Source organism: Coregonus clupeaformis, chromosome 12 (genome assembly GCF_020615455.1).
Source record: "Coregonus clupeaformis isolate EN_2021a chromosome 12, ASM2061545v1, whole genome shotgun sequence".
Lineage (NCBI taxonomy): Eukaryota > Metazoa > Chordata > Actinopteri > Salmoniformes > Salmonidae > Coregonus > Coregonus clupeaformis.
In genome coordinates, this window is record NC_059203.1 from 7,564,306 (window position 1) to 7,584,194 (window position 19,889).

At 42.8% G+C, this 19,889-nt stretch overlaps 1 protein-coding gene across 1 annotated transcript in view; it reads left to right on the forward strand.

The window, feature by feature from the left end:
• The window catches only part of LOC123492030 (A disintegrin and metalloproteinase with thrombospondin motifs 9-like), an 85,291-nt gene extending 66,881 nt beyond the window's left edge, over positions 1-18,410 (forward strand). The window contains exons 31-40 of the mRNA XM_045223681.1: positions 3,452-3,622; positions 3,758-3,952; positions 4,065-4,194; positions 4,789-4,883; positions 5,347-5,441; positions 5,568-5,701; positions 6,266-6,357; positions 14,494-14,598; positions 17,092-17,200; positions 17,366-18,410. Coding sequence (XP_045079616.1) covers positions 3,452-3,622; positions 3,758-3,952; positions 4,065-4,194; positions 4,789-4,883; positions 5,347-5,441; positions 5,568-5,701; positions 6,266-6,357; positions 14,494-14,598; positions 17,092-17,181 — 1,107 coding nt within the window. The 3' untranslated portion in view covers positions 17,182-17,200; positions 17,366-18,410. The remainder of the gene's footprint in view (positions 1-3,451; positions 3,623-3,757; positions 3,953-4,064; positions 4,195-4,788; positions 4,884-5,346; positions 5,442-5,567; positions 5,702-6,265; positions 6,358-14,493; positions 14,599-17,091; positions 17,201-17,365) is intronic.
• Positions 18,411-19,889: the final 1,479 nt, after the last annotated feature.

Genomic DNA, 19,889 nt, shown 5'->3' on the forward strand with positions numbered 1-19,889 from the left:
AACAAACGTGTTTTCTGCTAACTAGCCAGCTAGTGTATAAAACAGCTTGATTTTTATTTTTTTATTTAAAGTGCACACTTCTCCACATTTCTCTTGAAGTGTGCACTTGCACACTCCTCGTCATGGATTTAATAGCATAGGATAGGTGTTCAAGCATTGGCAGGAGGGATTTTCCAGCATTGCTAAATCCATGCAAGAAAGTGTGCAAGTGCACACTTTGGGAGAAGGGTGAAGAATCGGGATGCAACTCACACAGTAACATTACTTTTAGGTCAAACCAAATTGGTACTGCCTATGAGGAGAATCAGTGCCAAGTAATTACTTGTAATGACTTGCAACCATAGAGTAAAATACTGTCTACCTCTATGCTTGCAACCTCTACCTCCTATCAATCCAAGTAGTAGTAGGCCTACTTAATATAGGATACCTACTATCAGCTGGTATAGATGAACTCCATGAGGATTAGCTCCTACATGTGCTCACTACTGAGTGAAGATGCCCTCCACTGTTGTCCGCCACCACTTTCTTCCAGCCACATCTGGAACTCCTAAACAGACAGACAGGCAGTCAGGCAAGCAGACAGGAGAGACAGTATGAAAGCCAGGCCACAAAAAAATTAACAAATGCTAAACAAAATTGTCTATAGTACATGCACACTGTAAAAGCTTTCAGATAGTAGCCTGGCTCTCGAAAACCCATGGCCATACAGCACTGGAGTCCCCTAGTAGTGCTCTTGTTCTTGAATAGCCATATGCCACTAGAGTAACTTCAGTGCATCATATCTTGCTTGCTGGCTGTGATAGAAATTATATAACCATGCTAGTTAGCTAGCTTGCGAATTGTTTCAATACATTTTCTAAATGTGAAATTGTGAAACACAAAAGACACCTAAGGGTGTTTCCCGATGTCCTCATTGATGTAAAGGTAACGCTAGCTAGCTAGGCTAGTCAGTCCCAGTGACTAGCTAGTAGCCACTGAGCCCTTTTTATCCAAAATGGAAATAAATAAAAAACAATCAAGCTTTTTCATACACTAGCTGGCTAGTTAGCAGAAAACACTGTTGTCTCTCATCATTGCCAGCTAGCTAGCTAGCTATCTAACATAGCTGTACTGGCCATTGTTTTAAGCTGCTAACGTTAGCTGGGATAAATAAAATGAGGATGAACTCTCACTCCAAAACAGGTTGACCAACAGATACTCATCATCTATGCCTCCCTCTAAACCCCAGCTACATGGAATTAATGTGCCAAAACTTTTCAAATGCAAAAAAAGGCAGGGAAAGCAAATGTCAAGGTAACGTAACCAAAGATTTAAAAAAATTGCAGGCAAAGAGGGAAGCGTTTCATCGCAATCAGGTTATCATTGAAAGTGTTTCACTGAAAATGTTTTTTTGCATTCATTGACAATTCATTTGTTCTTGCCTTTCAAAATTATTTCCTTGCAATATTATTAATTTTACTCTCAAAATTTTTGTGTTAATGTTTTGCTTTCAATATCATAATTTTTGTTTGCAATAATAAGAATTTTGTTCACAAATTCAAAAGTTTTGTTTGATATTAAAGGCACAAAAGTAATTCCATATGTGTGAGAGCAGTGCCTGTGATAAAAATCTTTCTCTCATATTTCCCCTGCAGGATTCACCTCCTTTACAAATACGGTAGGCCTATAGATCTGAAAACATACTGGATACGAGCTTCAGAGGCGTACTGTGATTCAACTTCTCAAGAAAATTTTTATTGAACATAGTACCTCAACCCAATCTGATCTCATCAACTAATTTTATTTGTGTAAGATAGGCCCATGATCAGCAGGCTATCAAACACTGTTCTCAGACTATGTTGGTTGGGGGTTTTCAGACTTTTTGGTTTTAAAGGGTGCATTAAACAAAGTAGTATTTTTGTTCAGGAAGCCTTAAATCTAGGTCAACAAACAGCATGAAATCACTGCACTTAGAGGAGAGTGTAGCCTAATTAGTCGAGAGAGCTCTGCTTAGAAAATACCGCCTCGGCACCCCCTCATGCTGCAAACAGCTGGAGGTAGTTATGGCAGTTCACCTCATGCTGCTGTGGGACGTTTGGCGGGTCAAGTTTAGTCTCGAAAACTCGACCCTAAGCAGTCACTGTTGCCTAGGGTCAGGTTTTCGAGACTAGTTCAAGTTGCCTCACCTAAAGTTCCAGATGCGGGAACTCCTTGTGCCTTTCTAGTCTGTTTAGCCGCTGCTATACCTCAATACGCTTCATGCAGACCTCAAATAATTTGACAGGTAGGGGGCCTACAGCAAGCAATAGCTCAAACATGTGCTCTGAGAGCTAGACGCATTTTAATTTCCGCCATATCCTGTCCTTTTTAGGCCTAGTGCTTAAGTGGGCTATGGGTAAGACCTAGTTTCTGGACCAGCCGATATGGCCTTCCTCCTTTGCCGGTTAACCTGAGAGCTTGAGGAAAGGGTTTAGTGGAAAACTGTTCTTTATTTTGCTCAAAATATATTGTAATAACATAGGCTATGCCACTCATTCTAATAAATAGGAGATATAATATATCATTCTATGAGCTAGGCTATGTTACTGTCCAATATAGTTCATTGTAGGTATAGGTTACTTGGAGCTGTTAAAGTTATAATGTTATAATAACATATGTAGAATGGTTTTATATTAGCCCAAACTCAACAGCGTGCTATGGCAGGCTACATTCCACTAAGGCACACCATGGCTTCTCAGCTCCCAACAACAATTCCAGGTATTTTAGTTGTTTGACAGCGTTGGACGCATACGGTAGATGAAGACCAGCTGGAGTGCATTCATAAGAGCTGAAGTGTTTCTGACGCAAGGCAAGGCCTCTCTAAGCCCTTCCAAAAAAAGCTTGTAGCTTGGATTACCACCATAACACAGTCCCACAGCGTCACAACACTTGAGTTACTACATACATCTGGATGTAGAGAACCAGGGTGACGACCTGAGACTTCACTCAGCTTCAGTCAGTCAGGACTATAAACACATCACAACACACTGCTGTTATGTCCATAGCACACTGCCATCATGTTATTTTGTCAATTCTCACTCTTCATCCAGCATATTTGTCTAAGACTGTGTCAGATCAACAAGTTCTCATACTGTAAGAAGTCTTACAGTGAAATGGTGCAAATCCTAGTGTTGTAGTATTACCATTAGTGGTCAGGCTCAGTAAAAATGTCCACCTCTTATCTCCTGTTTTGACATCCATATTCAATGTAGGGAGGGGTCTTAAATCAAACATAAAATAAATCTGTACATAAATTGCCTTGACATTTGGAACCAACCTTTTGCTGGTGCTGAAAACAAACCCTAACCCCACCCCTTCAGTCTTTTCAAATCTGAAGACTCAGATAAGGGCTATGGGAAGGATCTTGGGATTGTTTTCGACAACATTAACATTGCTTTTCTCATTGTTTGTGATGTTCCCGCTTCCATTCCAGTGTAGTAAGTCGTGTGGGTCGGGCCACCGGCGTCGAGCACTGCTGTGTATGGACCAGACAGGGGAGGAGGTCCATGAGATGTTCTGTGTGGATCAGAGAAGGCCAGATGATTCTGAGCGCTGTAATACCCACGTCTGTGAGTTCATATGGATCACAGGGGACTGGACAGAGGTGAGAGCCATTGAATGGGCCTGTTTCAAAATGCAATCATGTCACTTTAATAATGTTATCTAACATTACTGTCCTATCTGATCGTGCTTGATTGCAGTGTTGTTATCTTATCGCATTTTCTCTCTCCCGTGGCAGTGTTCGGCCAGCTGTGGACAGGGATACAACAGACGCCTGGTCTCCTGCAGTGAGGTGCATGCTGGGAATGATAACTATGAGTATGGGCATCAGTCTTTATCCAACTGCCCTGGGACCCCCCCTGAGAGCTACATGCCGTGTAGCCAAGGCCCCTGTCCTCCAACACAGGAGTGGCGAGTTGGAGTCTGGGGACCTGTGAGTGGTTTCCAGTCTCTATGTATTATCAGTGTTACAGTATGTTTTTCAAATTGTAGTGCTTTTTTCATCCTGGCAGGCTCCCTTACTCCTGCTCTTCTCTCCCCCTCAGTGTTCAGTAAGCTGTGGAGATGGAGTGATGGAGAGGACAGTGCAGTGTGTGTCTACTGAGGGACAAGGCAGTGACAGTTGTCCCTCAGACACTAAACCAGAAGCCAGCAAAGTCTGCAGCAGCCCTGCCTGTGAGTAGACATACAGAACAGTAGCCTCAGCGTCCACAGCCTCTTCTTCACCTAACTCCTGTGATACAGTATATGTGTGATACACCTCTGTAACTCCTGTGATACAGTATATGTGTGATACACCTCTGTAACTCCTGTGATACAGTATATGTGTGATACACCTCTGTAACTCCTGTGATACAGTATATGTGTGATACACCTCTGTAACTCCTGTGATACAGTATATGTGTGATACACCTCTGTAACTCCTGTGATACAGTATATGTGTGATACACCTCTGTAACTCCTGTGATACAGTATATGTGTGATACACCTCTGTAACTCCTGTGATACAGTATATGTGTGATACACCTCTGTAACTCCTGTGATACAGTATATGTGTGATACACCTCTGTAACTCCTGTGATACAGTATATGTGTGATACACCTCTGTAACTCCTGTGATACAGTATATGTGTGATACACCTCTGTAACTCCTGTGATACAGTATATGTGTGATACACCTCTGTAACTCTTGTGATACAGTATGTGTGTGGTACACCTCTGTAACATAGCTATATCTCTCCTAAATATGTCCTTTGTTCTCTCTCTTAGGCCATCTGCCCACTAGCTGCAGTGATGTCCAGAGTCTGTCTGGCGTCCAGCCTGATGGTGAACAGTTTCTCAACATACAAGGAAAAGCACTCAAAGTAAGACTATGGTATCATCTTTCTTATTAAGTGCATGGTGCACCATTTTATAACATTTTATATAGTGATTACTGACTTATTTTGAAAATGGAAATGGTAAATGAATAGAGAGGGTATCTATGCCAATGTCAGTCAACAAAAACCCTGTTGGCCGGTGATCATACTTGGTTTCACAGTCTGGTGTAGTCTCACTGACAGATGTAATACATTAGAAAATGACTGAAACTGAAGGGAAGTTCTTTAGACTCTGTCTGTCTGTCTGTCTGGTTGGCTGGCTGTCTGGCTATCTGGCTGTCCATTTGAGAACCAGGCCAACCCAGGTCAAGTTTAGAAATAGCGTGTGTCGTCCTGAAGAGGTTTTGATTTTAATCTCTGGGCTGGTTCCTCACCCCTTCCTCCCTCTCCCCATCCTCTCCAAAATCCTCCCCCTCATCCTCCTTCTCCACCTCCTCTTCCTCCTCAGGTCTACTGTGCAGGAATGCAGACTGACAGGCCGCGGGAGTACATCACCTTGACGACCGGAGAGGGAGAGAACTACTCTGAAGTCTTTGGCTTCAGGTAAAGCAACCTATGGGGCTGTGGATTACTTCATTTATCATCATGTAATGGGCACTGTCAAAAGTGTGGAGGACACATTTTATATGAACTTGGTTGTGACAGTGTGTTTGCTCTTTTTCTCTCCAGACTGATAGACCCCACACAGTGCCCTGCTAACGGGACCAGGAGAGAGGACTGTGAGTGTAGGAGAGACTACACTGCTGCTGGCCTCTCCACCTTCACCAGAGTACGACTGGACCTCAGCAAGATGCACATCATCAGTGAGTGGGCCAGAACCAGTTGCAGAACACATTCAGCAAGGCCACATAGACTACCCTACCAATTACAGTCAATTGTTGCAACACACACACACACACTACATCAGAGTTCATTACACTAACCTGAATGTCAACGCTAACCAGCTAGTGTCAGAGTACCATGCTTGACTCCCCCAACATGCTGTGAAGTCAGAGCCTCCTCCCCACTCCTCTCCATCCTCACAGAGACATTTCAGTAAGTCCAAGCATAGTGGGGTTAATGGGATCAAGATGTCTTTTAGGAGCACACAAATAAAGGGCCTGAGGGGATTAGTTTAAATTGCACTAAGTAGATGGAATTATACTGATATTGCCATTATGCTGACCCCTAAAAGCAAGACTGGATTCAGGTTATGTGAAAGTGTACTCATTTTGGAAGATGCAGGCTGTTATTTTGCTGTTATGTGAGCTGTCGTAGTGATGCTGACCAGTCAAACAGACCGAGCTATGTTCCAGATTCAGTTTTCAACAAGCCTCTGTCATGTTTACTAATGTGCTCTGCCATTATTTCTCACTCTTGTCATTCAGCCATAGACTGGCAGTTTGCTTTCACACGCGAGGGCCACAGAGTTCCCTTTGCCACTGCTGGAGACTGCTACAGCGCTTCCCGGTGTCCACAGGTAAGAACTGCATGGCCAGGGAGCCACTGGGAGAGAACTAGTGGAGAATAAAAGGTTTGACTCAAGTCTTCACTAAGGTGTGAGTTCTGAGGTTAGGACTAAGGACTTGTATGGACTTAACTAGTCTTGGTTCATCTTGTTTACCAGCTGTGTCTTTGATAGTGTGTCTGACCATCTAATTGTGCTGTTGAGTTCAATGTGTGCTTAGTTCCAGCAGAACCTAATGCTCAAGAGGTTAGTGAGATTCTGAGTGTGGTGATATTGTGAACAAAGAGAGCAGCGGTGTGTTCTGTGAGTGGGGACCGAGCAGAGCAGACACACATGGCCTGAGAACAGAGAAGCCCGTCTGTCTGAGAGGAGATTTGGACACACTCCCTGCCTGTGCCAGTTTCTGCAGATCAGATCCTGTTAGTCTGTGAGAGGAGACGACTGACACACACACACACACACACACACAAACACACACACACAAAGACAAAGACAAAGACAAAGACAAACACAAACACAAACACAAACACAAACTCAAACACAAACTCAAACAAGCAAACACACCAAGCCCTGGCAAACACACACAATACCCCCTGTCTACAGCTGGCAAACACACACACCATGTGCTGTCCCTCTACACTCTCTCCCCTCACCACAGATGCTGTATGTGAGACTGTATTAGCCCCATGTCTTTCTGGTGTTGTGCAATGTCTGCCTCATCTGGGGTCTGCCCTCATACCAGAGACAGGGGAGTGTGTGAGGCACAGGAGCAAATGGAATGGCATCAAACACATGGAAACCATGTGTACATAAACAGCGCCGGAGAAGATGGCTGCCGTTTTACAGCCCTCTAACCAATTGTACTATTATGTGTGTTTTTCCGCGTTATTTGTAATTTATTTTGTACATAATGTTTATGCCATCGTCTCTTATAACCAAAAAGAGCTTCTGGATATCAGGACAGCGATTACTCACCTCGCATTGGACGAAGACTTTTTCTTCAACGAGTCGGACGCGAAGGATATTCTACAGACACCCGGCAAGGCCCAGATCCCCGTCATTCGCCTGAGGAAGAGACGGAGATATCGTGGGACGTAGGTCGGGGTGCCTTGTAAGGATCCGACGGCGAGCGAGTAAACTGCCTCTCCCATCAATACTATTAGCCAACGTTCAATCTTTTGAGAATAAAATTGACGATTTAAGATTACGGTTATCCTACCAACGGGACATTAAAAACTGTAATATCTTATGTTTCACGGAGTCGTGGCTGAACGACAACAATGATACCATTCAGCTAGCAGGCTACACGCTACATCGGCAGGACAGAACGGCTGGCTCCGGTAAGACAAAGGGTGGCGGTCTCTGTATATTTGTAAACAACAGCTGGTGTACAAAATCAAATACTAAGGAAGTCTCGAGGTTTTGCTCGCCTGAGGTAGAGTATCTTATGATAAGCTGTAGACCACACTATTTACCAAGAGAGTTTTCAGCTATATTTTTCATAGCTGTCTATTTACCACCACAAACCAATGCTGGCATTAAGATTGCACTGAATGAGTTGTACAAGGCCATTAATCAACAGGAAAACGCTCATCCAGATGCAGCGCTCCTAGTGGCCGGGGACTTTAATGCAGGGAAACTTAAATCCGTTCTACCTAATTTCTACCAGCATGTCAAATGTGCAACCAGAGGGAAAAAAACTCTAGACCACCTTTACTCCACACACAGAGACGCATACAAAGCTCTCCCTCGCCCTCCATTTGGCAAATCTGACCATAACTCTATCCTCCTGATTCCTGCTTATAAGCAAAAACTGAAGCAGGAAGCACCAGTGATTCGGTTAATAAAAAAGTGGTCAGATGACGCAGATGCCAAGCTACAGGACTGTTTTGCTAGCACAGACTGGAACATGTTCCGGGATTCTTCAGACAGCATTGAGGAGTACACCACATCAGTCACTGGCTTCATCAATAAGTGCATCGATGATGTCGTCCCCACAGTGACCGTACGTACATACCCCAACCAGAAGCCATGGATTACAGGCAACATCCGCACTGAGCTAAAGGGTAGAGCTGCCGCTTTCAAGGAACGGGACTCTAACCCGGAAGCTTATAAGAAATCCCGCTATGACCTCCGACGAACCATCAAACAGGCAAAGAGTCAATACAGGTCTAAGATTGAATCATACTACACTGGCTCTGACGCTCGTCGGATGTGGCAGGGCTTGAAAACTATTACAGACTACAAAGGGAAGCACAGCCGCGAGCTGCCCAGTGACACAAGCCTACCAGACGAAGCTAAACCACTTCTATGCTCGCTTCGAGGCAAGCAACACTGAAGCATGCATGAGAGCACCAGCTGTTCCGGACGACTATGTGATCACGCTCTCCGTAGCCGATGTGAGTAAGACTTTTAAGCAAGTCAACATTCACAAGGCCGCTGGGCCAGACGGATTACCAGGGCGTGTACTCCGAGCATGTGCTGACCAACTGGCAAGTGTCTTCACTGACATTTTCAACATGTCCCTGACCGAGTCTGTAATACCAACATGTTTCAAGCAGACCACCATAGTCCCCGTGCCCAAGAACTCTAAGATAACCTGCCTAAATGACTACCGACCCGTGGCACTGACGTCTGTAGCCATGAAGTGCTTTGAAAGACTGGTCATGGCTCACATCAACAGCATAATCCCAGAAACCCTAGACCCACTCCAATTTGCATACCGCCCCAACAGATCCACAGATGATGCAATCTCTATCGCACTCCACACTGCCCTTTCCCACCTGGACAAGAGGAACACCTACGTGAGAATGCTATTCATTGACTACAGCTCAGCATTCAACACCATAGTGCCCTCTAAGCTCATCACTAAGCTAAGGATCCTGGGACTAAACACCTCCCTCTGCAACTGGATCCTGGACTTCCTGACGGGCCGCCCCCAGGTGGTAAGGGTAGGTAACAACACATCTGCCACACTGATCCTCAACACGGGGGCCCCTCAGGGGTGCGTGCTCAGTCCCCTCCTGTACTCTCTGTTCACCCATGACTGCATGGCCAGGCACGACTCCAACACCATCATTAAGTTTGCCGACGACACAACAGTGGTAGGCCTGATCACCGACAACGATGAGACAGCCTATAGGGAGGAGGTCAGAGATCTGGCCGTGTGGTGCCAGGACAACAACCTCTCCCTCAACGTGACCAAGACAAAGGAGATGATTGTGGACTACAGGAAAAAAAGAGGACTGAGCACGCCCCCATTCTCATCGACGGGGCTGTAGTGGAACAGGTTGAGAGCTTCAAGTTCCTTGGTGTCCACATCACCAACGAACTATCATGGTCCAAGCACACCAAGACAGTCGTGAAGAGGGCACGACAAAGCCTATTCCCCCTCAGGAGACTAAAAAGATTTGGCATGGGTCCTCAGATCCTCAAAAAAATTCTACAGCTGCACCATCGAGAGCATCCTGACTGGTTGCATCACCGCCTGGTATGGCAACTGCTTGGCCTCTGACCGCAAGGCACTACAGAGGGTAGTGCGTACGGCCCAGTACATCACTGGGGCAAAGCTCCCTGCCATCCAAGACCTCTATACCAGGCGGTGTCAGAGGAAGGCCCTCAAAATTGTCAAAGACTCCAGCCACCCTAGTCATAGACTGTTCTCTCTGCTACCGCACGGCAAGCGGTACCGGAGTGCCAAGTCTAGGTCCAAAAGACTTCTCAACAGCTTCTACCCACAAGCCATAAGACTCCTGAACAGCTAATCATGGCTACCCGGACTATTTGCACTGCCCCCCACCCCATCCTTTTACGCTGCTGCTACTCTGTTAAGTATTTATGCATAGTCACTTTAACTCTACCCACATGTACATATTACCTCAACTACCTCAACTAGCCGGTGCCCCCGCACATTGACTCTGCACCGTTACCCCCCTGTATATATAGCCTCCCTACTGTCACTTTATTTTACTTCTGCTCTTTGTTTTTCTCAACACTTTTTTTTTTTTTTTTGTGTTGTTGTTTTATTCTTACTTTTTTTGTTTAAAATAAACGCACTGTTGGTTAAGGGCTGTAAGTAAGCATTTCACTGTAATGTCTGCACTTGTTGTATTCGGCGCATGTGACCAATAAAATTTGATTTGATTTGATTTGATTTGATTTGATTTGTTTGATGTATTTGATACCATTCCACTTATTCTGCTCCAGCCATTACCACGAGCCTGTCACCCCCAATTAAGGTGCCACCAACATCCTGTGGTGTGAGGGAGTGCACCGGTACAAGACTGTGGAGGGTGTCTGTGGATGTGTGTGCTTACCATGCGTTTATGTGTATATGTGTACACGTGTGTATGCAAGCACAAGCTCCAGACAGTGTATGAAGAAGGGGTTCTACTGTGTGTGTATGTCACCTTTCCCACAGTCCCATCCAGCTCCCAATGTGCAGCAAATACAGTGCCTTCAGAAAGTATTCACACCCCTTGACTTTTTCCACATTTTGTTGTGTTGCAGCCTGAATTTAAAATGGATTCAATTGAGATTTTGTGTCACTGGCATACACGCAATACCCCATAATGTCAAAGTTGAATTATGTTTTGAGACATTTTTGTTAATTAATAAAAAATGATAAGCTGAAATGTCTTGAGTCAATAAGTATTCAACCCCTTTGTTATGGCAAGCCTAAATAAGTTCAGGTTTAAAAAATGTCTTAACAAGTCACAAGTTCCATGCACTCGCTCTGTGTGCAATAATAGTGTTTAACATGATTTTTGAATGACTACCTAATCTCGGTACCCCCACACATACAATTATCTGTAAGGTCCCTCAGTCGAGCAGTGGATTTCAAACACAGATTTAACCACAAAGACCAGGGAGGTTTTCCAATGATTCGCAAAGGCACCTATTGGTAGATGGGTAAAAAATAAAAACATTGAATATCCCTTTGAGCATGGTGAAGTTATTCATTACACTTTGAATGGTGTATCAATACACCCTGTCACTACAAAGATACAGGCCACCTTCCTAACTCAGTTGCCGGACAGGAAGGAAACAGCTCAGGGATTTCACTGTGAGACCAATGGTGACTTTAAAACAGTTACAGAGTTGAATGACTGTGATAGGAGAACACTGAGGATGGATCAACATTGTAGTTACTCCACAATACTAACCTACAGTGGGGAAAATAAATATTTAGTCAGCCACCAATTGTGCAAGTTCTCCCACTTAAAAAGATGAGAGAGGCCTGTAATTTTCATCATAGGTACACGTCAACTATGACAGACAAATTGAGAAACAAAAATCCAGAAAATCACATTGTAGGATTTTTAATGAATTTATTTGCAAATTATGGTGGAAAATAAGTATTTGGTCACCTGCAAACAAGCAAGATTTCTGGCTCTCACAGACCTGTAACTTCTTCTTTAAGAGGCTCCTCTGTCCGCCACTCGTTACCTGTATTAATGGCACCTGTTTGAACTTGTTATCAGTATAAAAGACACCTGTCCACAACCTCAAACAGTCACACTCCAAACTCCACTATGGCCAAGACCAAAGAGCTGTCAAAGGACACCAGAAACAAAATTGTAGACCTGCACCAGGCTGGGAAGACTGAATCTGCAATAGGTAAGCAGCTTGGTTTGAAGAAATCAACTGTGGGAGCAATTATTAGGAAATGGAAGACATACAAGACCACTGATAATCTCCCTCGATCTGGGGCTCCACGCAAGATCTCACCCCGTGGGGTCAAAATGATCACAAGAATGGTGAGCAAAAATCCCAGAACCACACGGGGGACCTAGTGAATGACCTGCAGAGAGCTGGGACCAAAGTAACAAAGCCTACCATCAGTAACATACTACGCCGCCAGGGACTCAAATCCTGCAGTGCCAGACGTGTCCCCCTGCTTAAGCCAGTACATGTCCAGGCCCGTCTGAAGTTTGCTAGAGTGCATTTGGATGATCCAGAAGAGGATTGGGAGAATGTCATATGGTCAGATGAAACCAAAATAGAACTTTTTGGTAAAAACTCAACTCGTCGTGTTTGGAGGACAAAGAATGCTGAGTTGCATCCAAAGAACACCATACCTACTGTGAAGCATGGGGGGTGGAAACATCATGCTTTGGGGCTGTTTTTCTGCAAAGGGACCAGGACGACTGATCCGTGTAAAGGAAAGAATGAATGGGGCCATGTATCGTGAGATTTTGAGTGAAAACCTCCTTCCATCAGCAAGGGCATTGAAGATGAAACGTGGCTGGGTCTTTCAGCATGACAATGATCCCAAACACACCGCCAGGCAACGAAGGAGTGGCTTCGTAAGAAGCATTTCAAGGTCCTGGAGTGGCCTAGCCAGTCTCCAGATCTCAACCCCATAGAAAATCTTTGGAGGGAGTTGAAAGTCCGTGTTGCCCAGCGACAGCCCCAAAACATCACTGCTCTAGAGGAGATCTGCATGGAAGAATGGGCCAAAATGCCAGCAACAGTGTGTGAAAACCTTGTGAAGACTTACAGAAAACGTTTGACCTGTGTCATTGCCAACAAAGGGTATATAACAAAGTGTTATTTTTTTCCACCATAATTTGCAAATAAAATCATAAAAAATCCTACAATGTGATTTTCTGGATTTTTTTTCTCATTTTGTCTGTCATAGTTGACGTGTACCTATGATGAAAATTACAGGCCTCTCTCATCTTTTTAAGTGGGAGAACTTGCACAATTGGTTGCTGACTAAATACTTTTTTTCCCCACTGTAAATGACAGAGTGAAAAGAAGGAAGCCTGTACAGAATTATAAATATTCCAAAACATGCCTCCTGTTTGCAATAAGGCACTAAAGTAAAACGGCAAAATATGTGGCAAAGAAATTAAGTTTATGTCCTGAATACAAAGTTTTATGTTTGGTGTAAATCCAACACAACACATCACCAGAGTACCGGTCTTCATATTTTAGAGCATGGTGGTGGCTGCATCATGTTATGGGTATGCTTGTCATCGGCAAGGACTAGGGAGTTTTTTGGGATAAAAATAAATGGCATACAGCTAAGCACAGGCAAAATCACTGGGAGACTAATTCACCTTTCAGCAGGACAATAACGTAAAGCACAAGGCCAAATATACACTGGAGTTGCTTACCAAGATGACATTGAATGTTGCTGAGTGGTCTAGTTAAGGTTTTGACTTAAATTGGCTTGAAAATCTATAGCAAGACTTGAATATGGTTGTCTAGCAATGATCAACAACCAACTTAATAGCTTGAATAATTTTTTTAAGAATAATGTGCAAATATTGTATAATCCAAGATTTACCCAGAAAGACTCACAGCTGTAATCCCTGCCAAAGGTGATTCTAGCATGTATTGACTCAGGGGTGTGAATACTTATTTAAGTGAAATATTTCTCTATTGCATTTTCAATAGATTTGCAAATTCATTTTGTCATTATGGGCTATTGTGTGTAGATGATTGAGAAAAAATATATATTTAATCAATTTTGAATTCAGGCTGTAACACAACAAAATATGTAGTAAATCAAGGGATATGAATACTTTCTGAAGGCACTGAATAATGTGTCTCCAGAGTGTCACAGACTGCAGCCCTACTTCCTTCAAAGACACCCTTTCACCCGCTTTCCCCACACTTTTCAGGAGATGTGTTTCCAATTACCCAAAAAGACCCCAATAAAAGCTATTTGCCAAAACATGTTGTTTTTGATAAGTTAGTAAAGAGACATTCCACTGTACACCAAGAGTTACTGAATATGGTTTTCATTTCGATCAACACAACACACCACTTATCCACGCATTTAGATTAGCGATACACTACACCATGCTCTGTGAACTTGACATATATTTATGCTTCCATACGTGAGTTTCAAGAGACACTCAACTCTAGATGCTTACCTCTGGCTAAATGATCTACCCCCCTCTGTTTATAGCTGTTTGTACCGTAAAGAGTCTGGTATTTGTCGCTGGGTTTTGTCAGGCTTATATCAGCTGGGCTTTGATGAAACGTAAATGCAGCTGCTGCATGTTAGTGAACTCCTCTCTACTGCTCTCTGCTGTTGGCGTGGTGGGAGGTGCTGATATCTCTCCCCCTCTCTCTCTCTCATTTTCTCTTTCTCTTCTTCCCTCCCTCCTCCCTACTTCTCTGTTTCCTCAGGGTCGATTCAGCATCAACCTCTCAGGGACAGGCTTCCAGCTAGCTGAGGAAACCAAGTGGATCTCCCAAGGAAACTATGCAGTTGCTGATATACACAAATCCCAGGTAACAATATGATGCACATTCACATAGCCACATGGACAGAGTGATTTAGATTAGCGTCTTATATTCACATTCCTGGTTTCAGACAACATCATTCTCCACTTTCCTCCTTTCTTCTCTCCCTTCCACCCTACCTCTCTCCATCCTTCCCTCCCTCCCACCGTTCCTCTTGGCTTCAGAGGGGCCTCTGCTCTGGGCATTTGTCCAAATGGGCTCTGTATCTCAGACTCCCCTGGTGCCTTAATGCTGCTTTTCGACTGTAACACCAGTGTTACACTAGTGCAGGGATCATCAACTAGATTCAGCCTCGGGACAATTTACCATAGCTAGTTCTGACATTGAGGACTTGTGAAGAGCAGCATCAACAACCTCTGCTAATCAAAACAGTTGCTTGGTGAGAAGGTGTTAAGGTTCACAGTTAGCCACTGTTAATTAAATGAAAAATGAAAAGTACCTGTGGCCTGTCTTTGGCCCCAAGTGAGAGCAGGTCTGCTGGAACAATGGCCCAATGAGACAAGGGGGCTGGCCTGCGTAGATGGAAACAGAAAAGTCTGAGCCTTTTGGGTAAAACACTGGGGTAAATCATGGATGGAAATGTGCTGTTACGTGCCTGGTGAGAGAGCAGCCTTATTGGACAGCTTCACAGTGAAGTGGGCCCTCCTGGTTTTGTAATGGAGATCAGGCTGAAGACCCTTTTTGGCAGGGAGAAAAAGGTTGAATCTGTCTCAAAGCCAGTGAAGCTTTGGACTCAAGGTTAACTGAACACTGGTTGTTTTAAGTCAAGTGCGGTGGAGGGCACTCAAGATGAGAGTTGCCAAACTTCAGAGGAAATGCCGCTCCTTTCATTCTGTGGGATAGATTTCTGGGGCAATGTTTTACCCTGTGTGTTTCTAAGCTGAGAGTGTTCCACATCTGTGCTTATGCTAATGCTATTTGATTACTGTGCATTTCTATGTAATTCATTAAGAGGCCCCATTTTACATTTGTGTGTAATACCTTTACAATGTAGTCACAGAGAACCTAAAAAAAAAAAGACCAGACCCTAAAACCACCTTCAACAAAAGTTCAAAGAGTGTTCATGATATATGAGTGGATACATTGTGATTTGTGTTACTGTTACTAAACCATGTGGTATCCTGGTTATAGTTTTATCGCTTTGGTACTATTTTCACAAGTATGTGTTGAATTTTCTAAACTCTTAGTACAAAACTCCAAACTGGTAACACTTGTAACGCAGCCAGTCTTACATTCAAAACCTTTCATTGTGCATTCATTTTGTTTGTAGACATCTTTCACCACACAACAATTGATCCCAAATACAAGTTCACTGTGAAATATAATGAGTACATTGGTTTAATCACCAGAACACAACATAATGATATCTTCTCAATTTAGTTATTTTAACAGCCAGTTAAAATCCAATAACAAAAAATGTAAGATACATGGTTCAAAATTGCCCTTTGAATGTAGTATGCTACAGTGCTGTAAATTACAGTACATTTCACTGTTTTCACATTAGGAAATACACTTGCACTACCAATAAAAATTGACTGAACATCACATTTCCATAATGTCTATGCCATGTGTGATCAAAGGTGTGATAATTGAAGACTTCTTACACAATATAATCTAATGAAATAAATTAAAGAAACATAACGTTTAGCAGGCACTAGTTTGCATCAAGCCTGTCTTGAGCATTTGGCCATAGGTTCTCATCGAAATCGCAGTAAATATATTCATTGTAAGTGCCTACCTGGGTCTTAGTGTGAAGGCTGTTTAGGCTGGTCTAATTACCTGGTCTAAAAGCAGCACACACAGTCACTGTGTATTGTAGTGGTCCTGTACGTGGCTCAGTTCATAAGAGCATGGCTCTAGCAACACCAGAGTTGTGGGTTCGATTCCCACTGGGGTCACATACCCTAATGTGTGGACTGTTGTGACTTTGGATAAAAGCGTCTTCTACGTAAATGGCATATATTACGGTATTTCAGTACTGTATTGGCCATTGCAATTTTAGTAAAGCAGTGTGAAGTGTGTAGTTCTCAAAATCTGTAGTAGACAAACCAGTTTACATGTAAAATCTATAGGTTTACCAAATGTTTAGGTGATCATCAATTAAGAGACGTTGGATTAAGTAATAGTAAAATGTATTTTAATAAAAGAGAAGAGAATCATATCAAAAGTAATGTGAGCATTGCATTGTGAAAGGCAATTACATTATATGAATATGTATTGCAATGTGAAACGTATTTCTAGATGAAACACTGATTACATTTGGAGAAAAAGTGACTCTATGATTTTGTGTTATACTTAGCCAATATAAAATGTGCTTAAAGTTTTGAAACAACTGCCTTTTTGATTATCTGTTTTGAGTTTTGTACTAAGAGTTGTGAAAATGTACCACATACTTGTGAAAATTGCACCAAAGCAAAAAAACAGACAAAAAAAAACAACGGTATTACAGCAGAGTAAATATTGTTCCTTGTTTGTCCACAGGATGGCAGCAGAGTAACAGGAATGTGTGGGGGTTACTGTGGGAAATGCACTCCGTCCTCCGGCTCCTACCTGCTCATCACAGTGGCCTAAATCTACAGTGTTTAACCAGGTGTGTATAATACTAACTATTCTTTAGAAATAGATCCTGTTTTATAGCTTCAGTCTATTATTATATGTACCACCATTCTCCTCCTCCTCCTAAACATGTCACCTGTATTCTGTTTGTATAGTATAGTAAAGTATGTGGTTTTGGCATCCCTTTCTCTCTTCACAGATCTCTTCAAGCCAATATGTCCAACCTCTTAGTGGTGCTACAGTAATCGGGATTCCATCCTCCAAATGACCTCTATTCCCTCCTATGTGTAAATATGTCAATAGAACAGGTGTAAGTACTGTACATAACATGGTAAATGACTTATTTATTATACTATATACTCAACATTTATTTTTGTATTGTAAGATAATTTAAGGATTGTGTTTTCTTTCTCTGCAACAAACACCATGGACATCTATTCACATTGCATTAACTAGAACATAAAAATGTGCCTTAGAAATATGTATCATATTCAGTAGTTGCTTGGGTTTCTTGCATTGTTGTTTCTCTCATATTGTGGCAGTGTTACAGCCTGGCTCTTCTATGTCTAATGAGGCAGAAGGAGACTGTCAGTTTTGCTTCACGTTTGTGTGTACGGATGTACACACTGTATGTACCTCCTCTTTTACACTCTTAGCTGTGTTACAGTCTCTGCATCCTTCAGCCCTGTTTTTCTTATGCTGTGTGGTGTCACTATCCAAGTTTGTTCAGTACCTGAGTGTTTATCGACCAGTGTAGTAAGTGCAATTGTATGTTCCTACCTGGGTCTTAGTGTGAAGGCTGTTTAGGCTGGTCTAATTACCTGGTCTAAAAGCAGCACACACAGTCACCAGCAGTGGGCTGGTACATTAGTCAGGTGCTTTTGCTCTCTAAGGCAGATGGGAGAGACAGCATGCACGGCTCTGGTACAGAGGCGGTGTAGTGAACTGTAGCGCAGCGCACTGTACAGGTCGATCTGGGACAGCCAGGGGGAGAGCTGGTGCAGAGGCTAACACAGGCAGCTGCTGCAGAGGCAGACCCAGCCAGGTGTTACTACCACAGAGATGGGCCATATGCAGAGAGGAATGACAGCGAGTGCTTTAAAGAATTCAGTAGCAGGTGTTCAAGAATTCAGTAGCAGGTGTTCAAGAATTCAGTAGCAGGTGTTCAAGAATTCAGTAGCAGGAAAATTGAAAGGTTAGAGAGACAGAGACAGACAGAGAGAGAGAGAGAGAGAGAGAGAGAGAGAGAGAGAGAGAGAGAGAGAGAGAGAGAGAGAGAGAGAGAGAGAGAGAGAGAGAGAGAGAGAGAGAGAGAGAGAGAGAGAGAGAGAGAGAGAGAGAGAGAGAGAGAGAGAGAGTGCCTTGGTGGGGCCATTGCATACTTAATTGTAGAATATTTTTGCTGAGAGAGAAAAGAGTGAATGACATGAAAGTAGTAATGCAGAACCTTAACGTTTCCTACTTTTCAGTGGAAATCCAAGGTGTCACCCACCCAGAGGGAATGTGTCAGGGGAATAGACAGTGGAGTGCCCCCTGGGGGCTTTAAGGCCAGACCAGAGCAGAGACACAGCTAGAGGAGGAGAGGGAGGAGAGGCCCGCAGGCTAATAGATCCAGAGAGATGTGCTTCAAAGCATTAGAAAGACTCACCTTTTGCTTTGTTTGTTCTGGATCTCTCAGGTGTTGTGACAGGGAATAGCTGTTATTCCTTAGTTTTTAGAGAGAGGCCGTATTCCCATGGCTATAACTACATGAATCAAGCAGAGTTTACCTCAGGCCTACAACAACACCACTGCTCCATAGAGATTGGTTGATGCCTTAAAGGTCTAGGTGTCCAAATTCTGCCTCTAAGAACTGCTTACTGTACTGTACCTCCACTCAAACAACTTAGCTTTTTTCTCAGCCTTTATCTTATTGCCTTTCAACAGTCAGTCCATCATTTTTTTGCGTATGATGTAAGTGTTTTGACAAAATCAGGGTACTTTCTGTTTGAATGTGTGTTTTCTTTACCGTATATACTGTATGCAACCCTTCATTTGACTTTTATAGAAAATGAATGACAAAAAATAAGAAAAACAATAATAATCTGTATGATTCTTTTGTCATGATAAGATACTTATCCCATAATGAATAATGTAAGTGGCGGTGATGCTATGAGGAAGTATATCACCTTACTGTACACGTGAGGACATTCTCGTGTGTATTTATTTGTTTGACAGGGTTTGTGGGGTGGATGGACATTGGTACCTTAGATAGATTCAGAGGACAAAGCTATATTTGCTACATTTGCCTTTTTATAAATGATGCCTTGAGAATATCAGCAGGATATTTTCATGACGGTGCAACTCTTACTTTGTCATGGTTCCAGCCAACCTTCAGCTCAAAGGGAATTCCACCTCCATTATAGCCGATAGCCATTCTGAAATTATTTTTTGAATCATATTAGTTTAGATTAAATTAAATTAAAATGTTCAATGTTAATGTTAAATATTTTATTGTCCAAATCCTCCAGTGAGAAGGGATTGAAGCTTTAGTCTGATTGTGAATATCTGATGATCGAGATTGTATATGTATTCTCAGGTGTTAAAATAAAGGGATTATTTGAACATTATTATATGCAGTATATTTATGTACCAATTTATATATCTTATTCTACATTTCCCTCATTGTTGACCTTTTGATAAGTCTATGTATTTTTTTCATTTTTTTCTATTTTTAAATTATC